Source organism: Mustela erminea, chromosome 10 (genome assembly GCF_009829155.1).
Source record: "Mustela erminea isolate mMusErm1 chromosome 10, mMusErm1.Pri, whole genome shotgun sequence".
NCBI classification, from domain to species: domain Eukaryota; kingdom Metazoa; phylum Chordata; class Mammalia; order Carnivora; family Mustelidae; genus Mustela; species Mustela erminea.
In genome coordinates this window covers 88,449,987-88,463,604 of record NC_045623.1, presented here as the reverse complement: position 1 = coordinate 88,463,604, position 13,618 = coordinate 88,449,987, and the positions used below count along the sequence as shown (strand labels likewise).

General features: G+C 50.7%; 1 protein-coding gene across 1 annotated transcript in view; it reads left to right on the top strand.

The window, feature by feature from the left end:
- The window catches only part of OPRD1 (opioid receptor delta 1), a 34,973-nt gene extending 21,639 nt beyond the window's left edge, over positions 1-13,334 (top strand). The window contains exons 2-3 of the mRNA XM_032303076.1: positions 8,461-8,810; positions 11,172-13,334. Coding sequence (XP_032158967.1) covers positions 8,461-8,810; positions 11,172-11,713 — 892 coding nt within the window. The 3' untranslated portion in view covers positions 11,714-13,334. The remainder of the gene's footprint in view (positions 1-8,460; positions 8,811-11,171) is intronic.
- Positions 13,335-13,618: the final 284 nt, after the last annotated feature.

Below are 13,618 nucleotides of genomic sequence, written 5' to 3'. Positions count from 1 at the left end.
GGCTCAGTGAGTTAAGCATCTGCCTCTGGCTCAGGTCATGATCCCAGGATCCTGGGATTGAGCCCCATATTGGGCTCTTTGCTCAGCGAGGAGTCTGCTTTTCCCTTTCCCTCTGCTACTCCCTCTGCTTGTGTGCTCTCTTTCTGTCAAATAAATAAATAAATAAATAGAATTGTAAAAGATTTATTGATTTATTTTACGGTCAGGAGCAGAGGGAGAGAGGGAATCCTGAAGCAGTCTCCCTACTGAGCATGGAGTCCAACACAGGGTTCAATCCCAGGAACTCCAGATCATGACCCAAGCTTAAATCAAGAGTTAGCCACTCAATCAACCCAATTGAGCTGCACAGGCAGCTGACCAAATTGTTTAATTTTGACATAGTCCATTTTATCTGTTTTTCTTTTGTTTACCTGTGCTTTTGGTGTCATATCCAAGAAATCGTTGCCAAATCCAATGTCATGTAGCTTTTCCTCCAATGTTTTCTTCTATGAGCTTTATAGTCTTACCTCTTACATTTAGGTCTTTCATCCATTTTGAGTTAATTTTTTATATGGTGTAAGGCAAGGGTCTAAGGTCATATCTACAACTTTTTGAAATAGAAAAAAAAAAATTAGAGACCAGCAGTAGGGTTTTGAGGGGTGGGGCAGTAAATGATTTATCTTTCCAGAAAGTTCAGTCTCTCACCCAACCTCATTCTTCCCTTCATCTCGCTTCTACACAGTAGTCATAGTGATCTTTTATGAAACATACATAAATCAAAGTACATCAGTCCCTTGCTTAAAATCTCCAGTGGCCTCCTGCTGCACTCAGAATAATCCAGACTTCTTGCTGTGCATGATTTGACCCTTGCTGACTTCTCCCTGCCGCATCTTCTGTTGCTGCTTCTCAGACTTACTGCCACTTAGTCACACTTAATGTCTGACCATCCCTGCAGCTCATTAAGCTCTTTCCTGTCACAGGGTCTTTGCACATGCTGTTCTTTCTGCCTGAAATACCCTACCTCCTTAACTTCACATGGCTGGCTCTTACTCATTCTTTCCAACCTGGTAGAAATGTCACCTTGTCTTAGCTCAAACCACCATAACAAAATACCATACACTGAGTGGCTTAAACAACAGAAATTCATTTTCTCACAGTTCTGGAGGCTAAATATAGAAGATCAAGGTTCCAGCATGGTCAATTTCTTTCTTTTTTTTTTTTTTAAGATTTTATTTATTTGTCAGAGAGAGAGAGGGAGAGAGAGCGAGCACAGGCATACAGGATGGCAGGCGGAGGCAGAGGGAGAAGCAGGCTCCCTGCCGAGCAAGGAGCCCAATGTGGGACTCGATCCTAGGACGCTGGGATCATGACCTGAGCCAAAGGCAGCTGCCTAACCAACTGAGCCACCCAGGTGTCCCCAGCATGGTCAATTTCTGATGAGAGCTCTCTTTCTGGCTTCTAGATTGCCACTTTCTTGCTCTGTCCTCACTTGGCAAGAAAAGAGAGAGGGAGAGGGAGAGAGGAGCAAGTTTCTAGATATCTCTTCTTATAATTCAGTTCATAGCACACATCTCAGAAAAGCCATCGTTGACCTTCTGATATAAGCCAGATTCCTTCCACAAACCTCCCTCCCACTCTTGCTGGGTAGTGTCCATTACTTTACCCTGTTCTTTTCCTTCATGGTAAAGCAGTAATAGTGGGTGACTCTATATTAATTAGTGTAGCAGTTTGTTCAAAGTCTGATCCCTCCCTAAGACCATAAATTTCCAGAAACTAGACTGTCATCTTCACACCTATATTCCTTACTCAGCACCTGGCATATACCAGATACTTGATTAATACCTGTCAGAAGAGTGAACAAATAATAAATTCACATTACTTCACTTTTTCACTAACTATGGGACGGGGTGGGGACAGGAAGGGAGGTAACATGCACTGAGGGGCAGTACAGCAAAGTCATTACCACATGTTGGCACTAGACAGCCTGAATTAAATACCAGCGCTGCTACTTACTGGTCATGTGACCTTGGGCAAATTACTTCTCTCTCTTGTGCCTCAGGTTATGTTCCTTAAGAGATGTCAACACATATTTGGATGATGAAAAGCAATTTGAAGGAGAGTAACAGGCTGAGCAGGGGTGAGGTGTGGAACTGAAAACAGGGGCAGAAGATGGATTATCTATAGAGGGAGCATTGAGACCCTTAGCCCTCCCCGCCCCCGCCCTTGTTATGCTGCACAATCAGGTGACTAACCCTCTACTCTGCAAGAGGTTAAGGGTTTTTCTCTTGAGAAGTTAACCTGGAAGAACTCTGAGCAACAGACACAGAAAGGGTCAGAGTGAGATACCAAATGGAAAGTGCGGCGTGGGGGCGTCCACAGATCCCTCCTCCAGCTCTGCTACCATAATCCTGACAGCTGGAAGTGTGCTCCCTAAGCAGGAGGTTGGAGGATTCTTTCTCAAGGCCCCAGAGAAAACACATGCTGGCACTGATATTTGGATGTTCCCCTGTATAAAAGCTCAGTTTTGGCCCAGTTCCCCTACTGTGAGGCTCACCAGTTGACAGGACCCCCATACTGATGTGTGCACATGTGCATGGACACACACACACACACACACACATACACAGGGCTGCCATTTACTTATTTAGTGCCTTACTCAAAGATCAACCTGTACGGGGCACCTGGGTGGCTCGGTCAGTTAAGCATCTGCCTTCAGCTCAGGGATTGGGCTGGGATGGACCCCTGCATCGGGCTCCCTGCTCAGCGGGGAGTGTGCTTCTCCCTCTGGCACTCCCCCTTCTCATGCTTTCTCTCTCTCTCTCTATCTCTCACTCTCTCTCAAATAAATAAAATATTTTTTAAAAAATCAACGTTTAGTCTCATATCACTAGATGTTTGAAGGAAGTCTCTAGGATAAAGGGGGGGGGGCAAGCAAGCAAACAAATGTTTGAAGCAAATAGATAATGCAGAAAGCAGAAGAAAATACAAAGCAAAAATTATTAGTATCCTCAGAGAAACAAGAGAAGATATTGTATTCATGAAATAAGATGCAATAAATGCTATATAAAAAAGAAATAATAAAAGAAAAAGAAATGACACTGGGAAAATAAAATGTGAGAGCCAATATAAAATAAAAAAGTCAATAGAAAGGTTGAGAGGTAATGAAAAGGAAATTTCCCAGAGGATGTACCAAAAAGACAAAGAGATGGAAAATGGAAAAGATAAGAAAATTAAAGGATCAATCAAGAAGCCCAATATCTGACTGACAATTTTCTAGGGATTCCAGAGAAAGCAGAGGGGAGTTAATTATCAAAGAAATGAAGTGAGGTTATTTCACACTGAAGGACATGAATCTTCGGAATGAGAGGGCCCAGTACAAATGAAAAAGAACCATCCTAAGGCATATCATCAGAAAATGCCAGAATACCAGGGATAAAGAGAAGATCCTAAAAGTTTTGGAGGTAGGGGGAACGGATTATATATACATCATGAATGGTTTTAGATAGCTCAGTGGCAGCACTGAAAGCTAGAAGATGAGGGAGCCATGCCTTCAAAATTCTGGTGGAAAATTATTTCCAACATACTATTCCATATATAGTCAAGGAAATTAGAAGTGAGCATAGAATAAAGACATTCTCAGACATGCAAAGATATAAAAATTTTGCTTCCTATGTGCCCTTCCTTAGGAAGTGACTAGAGGATGTGTTTCACCATAATGAGGGCATAGACCAAGAGAGAAAAGACTTGAAGCTGATTCTTCAACATAGTAGAACAGGTATGCAGGTGGCCTAGAAAGCAACCAGTCCCAAATTGAAAGGGAAGAGGAAGGCTCCAGGAGGTGAAGCACTAGGAAAACAAAGGGAGCTGATAGCGTCTGTGACTATGTGGAAAAAGCATTTTACAGATCTGCTAGAATGTTTGCAGAGATTTAGCAATGTGTACGTAGAACTAAGCAAATGAGGAAAAAAGGCAACTATTAACTCCAGGAAAAACAAAAATATGTACAGAAAATAAGTGTAATGATAGTATACCGTTTAGTTCAGCAATGGACAACATAAAGTCATAAGAAGGTAAACTCTAAAAGAAAGACTGTATAACCCCCAAATTTATTTATTTATTTTTAAAGATTTTATTTATTTATTTGACAGAGATCACAAGTAGGCAGAGAGGGAGAGAGAGAGGGAGAAGCAGGCTCCCCACTGAGCAGAGAGTCCGATGTGGGGCTCGATCCCAGGACTCTGGGATCATGACCTGAGGTGAAGACAGAGGCTTTAACCCACTGAGCCACCCAGGCACCCCGAAACCCCAAATTTAATTTAAGAATTTGTCAGTTGCAATTAAACTTATGAAAGGATGGAGAAAGGACATGGAGCTGGGTAGTATAAGAGTTAATACTCATCTACTGTATTGGGGGGGTGTGGAAGACATTACTAATGTTCACTGATACCTGGTCCTTCTTGCTTCGGGGCACATAGAAGACTGTACTTCTTAACCCCTTGTAGTTGGGAGCGGGGCCATGGCCAGTCCGGTCCCTAAGCTTTAGGTGGAAATGCTGTGTTGCTTCTAGAAGGAAGCTGAGATGATCCTGCAGCTGTCTCTTCTCCCCCTGTGGTGATCAAGGAGGCCTTGGGTTAAGATGGCAGAACCACAAGATTGAAATGGGGCTGGCATTGCCTCATGGGATATAGTCCCAGAGATGCTGCATGGACTCTGCAAGGATGAGAAAGAAACCTTTATAGCGTGAAACCACTGAGATTTGGGGCTAATTTGTTACTGCCATGTAGCCTGGCTTACCTGATACAAACTTCAACACGTACTGTGTGAAACTGATAAATTAGGAAAATTAAGAAATAGCCATAGAAACGTGTTATTTAGAATTATGGAGATGATCACCAGAAGAATAAAAATATTAAAAGTGGTGGCCTCTAGGGAGCAGGAAAGAGGAGTGAGTAACCTGTATTCATTATAACACTATATGACTTTTTTTTTTTTTACACAATATAATTGTATTACATTGGCAGAAATAACACTTTATAAAATCCTGTGTGTGTGTGTGTGTGTGTGTGTGTGTGTGTGTGTTGAAAGGATTCCCACCAAGCCATTACAGTGGCTGGCCATAGCAGGGAGGGCATGCTAGACTAGACATCTGAGGAACCATGGATGTGGCTGGGCATGGAAGGCCCTGTGGGAAAGGAGGCCACCCGGATGGATCGGCAGTCTGAGGAGTCTGATCTTCATCCAGATGGCGGTGGGGAGCCGTGGAAGAACTGGAAGCAGTAGAGTATCCTGAGCAAATGTACTTTTGTAGTGGGCCCCCTGACTTACCTGGATGATGAATTGTTGGGGAGAGAGGGGGCTGCGTGGTCTCCGTGAGAGCTGATGAGGCCCCCGGACTAAGACCTGGTTCTAACAAGTGTCTGTCAAGGGCCTGCCATTTTCCAGGCGCTATTGGTAAATCCCAGCCATTTAGCAGGGAACAAGAGGGACTGATCCCCCTGCCTTCGGGGATCATACATGAGCAAGAGAGACAAATGTGGAGGAAAAAAAGTAAAAGTCAGGTGGTGGCTCATGCTGTAAAGAAAAATGCATCAACTTGAGACAGAGAGATGAGGGGAGGGATACTCTACATAGGGTGGCCAGCTGTGGGCTCCCTGAGAAGGTGACATTTGAATAAGCCCTGACTTAAGAGAAGGAACAAGCCATGCAAAATGTGGGGTTCCGGGCAGAAGGAACAGCGGCCCGGAGGACCTGAGGTGGGAGTAGGCTTGATATGCCAAGGCACAGCAAAGAAGTCCATCGTGGGGGGGCGGGGGCGGGGCGCATCCATCAAGGGGAAAGTTCTGGGACCAATTCATGGAATAGGGAGAGAACCTCAGGGAGCCGCTGGTGGGTTGAGAGCAGGAGAGCGGCCTGATTTGTCTGAGGAGGCCAGTAGGGCCAGGCTTGGCAGCCCTTTAGCTGGGGGTGGGCGGGGTGGGCTGGCTTTTTAGGAGGGAGCCTCTGGGGCTCTGCCCAGCCGTCAGTGCGGTGCCTCTCAGGCCGCCTGGACCAGCGACAGCAGCTTCATCACCCGCTTCCCAGCATCCCAGCCCCCTCTGGGAATTGAAGGATCCTCACAAATCAAAATAGCAGGCAAAGAACAGCCTCTAATTGTTCTGCGTAAAAGAAGCGAAATTAGACGAGTCAGCTGTGGGCTTGAGACCGCCTCCCACACAGCTGTGATCCCGCACCCCGCGGAAGACAGACTTCCCGAGACTTGAAATTCTGCTGTCGCCAAGCAAAACTTTTTGCTTCTCCAGCCCCAGGACAAATGACAGTTATTTGGGGAGGGAGTGGGACAGATGCTGGCCCTGGAGGACAATGCATGAATCCAAAAAAAAAAAAAAAAAAAAAAAAAAATCAGTCCCTTCGTGAAGGAGCAGCCCTAGCTGGTGTGGATTTGTTCCGTCATTCAGAACACATAGAGGGCACTCGGTGTGCCATCATCAGCTCGCACGGGGGTCCAAGCCTGGGTGTGGTAGAACAGGGTTTCCAGAGCGGGGGAGGCATGCGGTGTGGTTCCACCCTGGGGGTAGAGTGGGGAAAGAGCACTGGTCCAGGAGTCAGGAGGTCTAAGTTCTTGCCTTGGCTCTGCCGCTGTGTGACCTTGGGTGAGTCATATCACCACCTCCATGGGCTTCAGTTTTCCTGTCTTTTCTCTATGGGCTCTAGGCCACATAGTGCTTCTCAAACTTTAGAGCCTTTAAGAGTCATTTGGGGGTGGTGCTTGTTAAAGATGAAGATTTCCAGGGCGCCTGGATGGCTCTGTCACTAGAGCATGTGACTTTTGATCTCGGGGTCATGAGTTCAAGCCCCATGTAGGTAAGATTTAGTAGGTCTGGGGGCACCGGGGTGGCTCAGTGGGTTAAAGCCTCTGCCTTCGGCTCCGGTCATGATCCCAAGGTCCTGGGATCGAGCCCCACATCGGGCTGTCTGCTCAGCGGGGAGCCTGCTTCCTCCTCTCTCTCACTGCCTGCCTCTCAGCCTACTTGTGATCTCTATCTGTCAAATAAATAAATAAAATCTTAAAAAAAAAAAAAAAAGATTTAGTAGGTCTGGGGTGGGGTCTACGAGTCTCCTATTCCAGGAATTCTGAAGGGAGTCCTTGGACCACACTTCCATAAAATCATTTTCCCTCAATCTCTCAGGGCTCCTCCTGCTCAGAAATTTGAGGAGTCACTCATGCAGCCCTTCTCTGGGTTTCTCACATCACTCTAGGGGCATGAAAGCAGTCCTTGTTCCCCCTTGATATACCTGTATGTTCCTGCGGTGATCACGCTGCACCAGGACAGTGTGTCTCTGTGTATGGAGCCTCTTCCAGGCTGTCCGCTGCCCAGCGCAGGCCCGGTACAGAGGGGGACCATGACAGACATGATGGCCCAGCAGGGGGCTAGTGTGGTGCAGGAGGCTGCAAAGCAGAGTCGGGCATGGAGGGGTGTTTCAGGTGGAGGGGGGCTCAGTTGCACACATCTGGCTTGGATACCTGGGCTCATGCCCTGGGTTGAATGTGAGTCCAGCTGCCTGGGGATGAGAAGGTCTGGATGGGACCACAGGAAGAACTGGGAGCCCTGGCCCTCCACAGAGGCCTCACCCAGTCTGCTAGGCAGAGTCCCTTCCTCAGAGCTGGCCAGTCGTATTTCCCAAAGATCAGTGGCAGAAGCCAGAGGCTCAGGTCACTCTGGTCTAGTCCCCAGCTTCATCCTTCATAGATGAAGAATAGTAACTGTCATATACTGAGCACTTGCCAGGGCTTTGGGCTCAGGACTAAGTAGATCATCCCGTTACATTTCACATCACCACCCCTCCCTCCCCTCTTTTTTTCTTTACAGTTATAGATACTGATGCTTAGAGAGTTCACATTACTGGCCCCTCGTCCCTCAGTCAATAACTAGGAGAAGCGGGGTTAGAACCTAGACCTGTTTTCCTCTGGAGCCCAGGTTTTTTTTTTTTTTTAAACCATGTTGCTTAGTACCCCTCAGAAGAGGAAGGGCTTTTCCTAAAATACCTTCTGCCAAAGTCAGCTACAGCCAGAGAAATCCTTTTGCATCTGTTATAGTGAAAAGGGGGTGATGTGGAGTCAGGTGGTTCCGGGTTCTAGTCCCACCTCTGCCCCTCACCTTTAGCATGACCTTGGGCAAATCATTTCTTCTCCCTGAATATTTTTTTTTAATTTTTATTTTATTTTTTATTTTTTAAAGATTTTATTTATTTATTTGATGGAGATCACAAGTAGGCAGAGAGGCAGGCAGAGAGAGAGGAGGAAGCACACTCCTTGCTGAGCAGGGAGCCCGATGCAGGGCTCAATCCCAGGATCGATCATGACCTGAGCCGAAGGCAGAGACTTTAACCCACTGAGCCACCCAGGTGCCCCCCACTCCCTGAATCTTAAGTGAAACTGAAATCTGTGAAATGGAAACAATTACACACATGCTTGTTTTGAAGGTACACTAAGATGAAGACAGCCACCAACATCTACATCTTCAACCTGGCCTTGGCGGATGCACTGGCCACCAGCACGTTGCCCTTCCAGAGTGCTAAGTACCTGATGGAGACATGGCCCTTTGGGGAGCTGCTCTGTAAGGCTGTGCTCTCCATCGACTACTACAACATGTTCACCAGCATCTTCACCCTCACCATGATGAGCGTCGACCGCTACATTGCCGTCTGCCACCCTGTCAAGGCCCTGGACTTCCGCACGCCCGCCAAGGCCAAGCTGATCAACATCTGCATCTGGGTCCTGGCCTCGGGTGTGGGTGTCCCCATCATGGTCATGGCTGTGACCCGCCCCCGGGGTGAGTGAGTGCGGAAGCTGTGGTACAGGCCACTGACTCCCCGGGTTCAGCATGGGGGGCCCCTGCGGGAGGTGTGCATTCCCGACCAGTGAGAGTGTGGGGAGTCAGCCAATGGAGTGTAAACAGTTGTTGTGAGGATGAATGATTCAGCAACGGGCAGATGGGTTGCTGGTCAAAGGAAATGTATGAATGGGGTTGTGGAGAGGCGGGCTGTGGGTATGCAGCCCCTGGCCAGGAGTGTGTGGGGATGACTGACTTAAAGGGAGATAGACAGAGGCCATTAGGGCGAGAGTGTCCCTGACCAGTGAGCCATGGAGGCCATAAGATCTGCGGTCTCAGCCCAAATGCCCTTCCACCCCAATGTGAAAACCACTGGCCCAGCTGACCAAGGCAAGGCCCTAGAGAATAGCCTGCAGAGAGTGACAGGTACGTGTCCTCAGAGTGAGAATGGTCACTAACATAGTAGCTGCGTGTGTCAGTCAGAGCAGCAGCTGTAACAAGCCATCTCCGGAGTTCAGTGCTGAACGGTACGGAGATTTATTCCTCATATCACCATCGAACGTGAGCTGGAGGAGGAGCTCGATTCCACAGTTCTTCAGGGAACCGGGCACTACGTGGTGGCTTTGGAATCCTTCCCTGCTGGCATCTGGCCAGCAGATGAGTACGGAGAAGAAGTGATGAGAGCATGGCCAGCCTTGAAATGTTATGGCCCATTGCTTCCTAGTGATGGCCGGTTACATTGTCCCAGCTTGACATAAGGAAGCGGGACAGGTCATATAGCAGGGTGCCAGTGACACGGGCCATTGACCTCTCCGAGCCACACAGTATCATGGGGTGTTGAGAAGTTTAAAGGAGACTATATGTGTAAAATACTTAAGACAAGGGACTCCTACCTTTATTTGACCGTAAGAACTTCCAGAATCAGAGAGGTCAGGTGGTTTACTTAGGGTCACAAGCAGGCTTTTGGTGGAATTTGACCTACAACCCTCGACTCTGACCTGTTGCCCTCACGCCTCTTACTCCTGTTGGCCGCTGAGGTGGAGGATTGCAGAGGGTCGGTGCTGTGGATGGAAGGGGAGTAGGCCTGGGGGGAGGCGTTTTGACCACCCTTAACCCCCGCAGAGGCAGAGCCCCAGGTGCCCTCACACAGCTGCCATGCAGTTGGTCTTGACTCAGCAGCTGGGCTCCATTCCTCGCTGTCAGCCTTCAATTTATGGGCCATTAACTGCAGCCCTGCTGGGGGCCAGACCAGATGGGCCTCCTCACTGCACGCTCCATCCCCTGCACACACTCCCCAACTCAGCACTTGTTGGTTCTGTATGTAACTTGCTGTGTGACCTTGGAAAAATGCTGTTCCTCTCTGAACCTTGTTCTGCCATCTGCTTAAGGAAGTCCTTGGACTCAGTCAGCCCTGGGGGTCCTGCCATCCTGCTGTCCGGAGGACCCACTGTGTGGATCCCCAGTACCCTTCCTACAACTCTCAGGCGCCAAGTTCACTGCCTGGCTCCTCAAAACCCAAGGTTCTAAGAGACCTTGGGAGTTCCCCAGGTCAGTTTCAGGCCTGTGTCTGAATCCAGAAACATCCCTAAGGTGCTCGTCCAGCCTACACCCACACTCCAGGAACAGGGAGCTCATTCCATTCTGGGTGCGCCTCTGGACAAATTCCGCAGTCAGAAAGTTCTTCTTGCCATTAAGCTGGGCTTTGTCTCCCTGGCTCTAGCCCTGACTTCTGGACTCCTAAATGTATCTCCCCCCACCCCCTCCTGTGAGTGCACCAAGAGCTTGAACCCCCGCACCCCCCGCTGTGCTAAATGTTTCACATGCCTGAGCCCGTGGAATCCTCATAACCCTGTGAGGTTTAGATACTCTTATTAGTTCCACTTTATGGAAGTTCTCCTGGAGGCTGAACAGTTTGCCCAGGGTCACACCACACAGCTGGTAGGGCCCAAGTTCTGCCCTTAACTCATCATACTCTCTAGATCTGTCTGAGCAGTGTTGTCCTCACTGGAGCTAATCTGGAAATGAGTAGGATGTTTTGAGGCTTCATAATGACTGGCATTTGGTGGGTTTGGGCTAAATTATATCATTACTGCGGTCCATGGATGTAGAGGCTGCTAAAGGGATCGGAAGAAAATATAGAAAGGAGACCTCCTAGATTACAGCCTTTCCCTCTGGGGTCTTTAAGGATGAGTAGGAGTTCACCAAGTACGGAAGTGTAGGAGGACATTCCGGGCAGAAGAATCACCCTGAACAAAGGCCAAGAGGTGTGGGACTTGACCGAGCCAAGAAGGGTGGCGAGCAGGCGGGGTCGCTTCTGCCCCCGCGCCCCTCACCTGCTGTCTTTCCTTGCTTCCCCCGCAGACGGGGCTGTGGTGTGCATGCTCCAGTTCCCCAGCCCCAGCTGGTACTGGGATACCGTGACCAAGATCTGCGTGTTCCTCTTCGCCTTCGTCGTGCCCATCCTCATCATCACCGTGTGCTACGGCCTGATGCTGCTGCGCCTGCGCAGTGTGCGCCTGCTGTCGGGCTCCAAGGAGAAGGACCGCAGCCTGCGGCGCATCACGCGCATGGTGCTGGTGGTGGTGGGTGCCTTCGTGGTGTGCTGGGCGCCCATCCACATCTTCGTCATCGTCTGGACGCTGGTGGACATCGACCGCCGCGACCCGCTGGTGGTGGCCGCGCTGCACCTGTGCATCGCGCTCGGCTACGCCAACAGCAGCCTCAACCCCGTGCTCTACGCCTTCCTCGACGAGAACTTCAAGCGCTGTTTCCGCCAGCTCTGCCGCACGCCCTGCGGCCGCCCGGAGCCCGGCAGCTTCAGCCGCGCCCGCGAGACCACGGCCCGTGAACGGGTCACCGCCTGCACCCCGTCCGACGGTCCCGGCGGGGGCGCCGCCGCCTAAACCGCGCCGGCCCGGCCCGCCTAGCGCCCCTCCCGGGTGACCTGGCCGGCACCCGGGGCCCGCAGGGGGCGGGGCCGCGACGCGGAGTGGGGCCGAAGGCGCCCCTGTTTTGGAGAACCGGGTGGAGCGGGAGCCTGGCGGGGGCCGAGAGGCGGGGCCCCTGCGGAGGGGCGGGCCTCCGGGCTGGGGCGGGGCGAGGGGCGGGGCCTTTGGGCGGCTGGCGCGGTCGGCGGTTTTGGGTCGGGTGCCGGAAGCTAGCTAGCGACTCTAGGGGAGTGGGGCCTGTGGCTCTGGGACCCGACCGCTAGACGGAACCTCTGCGGCGGGCCAGCCTCAACCTTGGGACAGCTTCGGGTTCTAGCCAGAGCCGGCCTTGCTGGCCTGGGACCTGAAAAAGCCAAGGACCCAGGACTCAGGGGGCCTTGGTGGAGACCTAGGCTTGAGAACAGGGCTGCAAGACTGGGTCTCTCTCTGGTGGGGGGGGGGTCCTCTTTTGGGGGCGAGAGGGAGGGACAGGTCAGCCAAGCGGCGACAGCTCAAGACTGGGCCACGAGGTAGGCTAGGGCCACGAGATAGGCTGTGTGCAGGGGATGGCGGCCTCAACCTTGGGGTAGAGTCCCAGCCCCGAGTTGTAGCCAGAGGCGGGGTTGCTGAGGTCCAGGTCCAACTAGACTGTCGTCATAAATAGAAAATAAAATCGAGAGGGAGAGAGAAACAGTATGCCTTTTCTGTCCTTGACAGTCGTTTTCTTGGAATGGCCTCAGCATGGATGTCGTGTTTCCCGCACTTTATGCCAGTGGGGCTTGGGACAGGACAGTGGAGCAGGGCCGGCACCTTCAGGCTAGGATAGCAGGACAGGCCCTCAGCTGGGGTAGGATCCCCAGCTCCGGGTTCTGTGGGGCTCAGAAGGAGGAGGGAGGTCTGGCAGCTCCAAAACCAGAGCTGCCAGGTGGCCTCTGTGCCAAGGGTTGGGGGCTGGGCAGAGGCAGAGGCGAGGCTGGGGAACTTCTTTGTAGACAGTAGGTCCTCAAGCTGGGGGGCAGACGCTTTTGGGGGTCCCCAGGGGCCTGACTTCTCTGTCCAGGTGCTGGAGGACAGAAGACAATGCTAGCAAGAGCCCCATGCATGGTAAGTGGCAACTGGGACTGGGTGGGGGCATCTGAAGGACCAGTGTGGACTTTTCTTCCTGCCCATCTTGGGTCTCTAAGAAGAACCTCCAGGAGATCCTCCTCCTGCTCCCAACACCTGGACATGTCCAGTGTGTCCAGTGTTTACAGGCAGCTGGAACTGCCCACACAGGAGCCCGTCTCTGAAGGAACTGGGAGGAAGAAGGCTTTCCTAACTGATAGGAGTTTTTCTCTTCATGTGTTTGGCATTTTATTCAGGCACTCCCAGATCTTTGCTCTCCTATCAGGGTCTGTCCTTGTTCCCTGTGCCTCCCCCATGCTTCACCTCCTCTCCCCGCCCCCTCCCCACCATAGACACTGCCTCAGTCCCACACCCCTGACTCCCTATTGAAGCAGTGAGCTGACATCCTTGTAGAAACAAATTAATTTTCTTCCCTTTTTGGGACAGATGGTGAGAAACTGACGTCTTTGTCTCAAACCACACACACAAAAAAATACCTCTTCTCCCTTTGACAGTCATTTCCTTGGAACAAAAGCCTTTCTCTTGTCTGGGAGACTGTCACTCCAGCAGGGGCTGATCTAGCGTTCAGGAGGTTGAGGGCTAAGGCACCATGATGGGTGCTGGGCACATTAGGGATAGGGATACCCTTAGTAGACAAAGCACAGCTCCCCTCTCGGGGTGTGGACCCCAGAAAACCCCTTACCTGGGAATTTGCTTCCTCCAGGCAATGGCTTCAGTAGCACTTTGGAAGATGTAGGGCAGTGCCCAGTGCCCCTG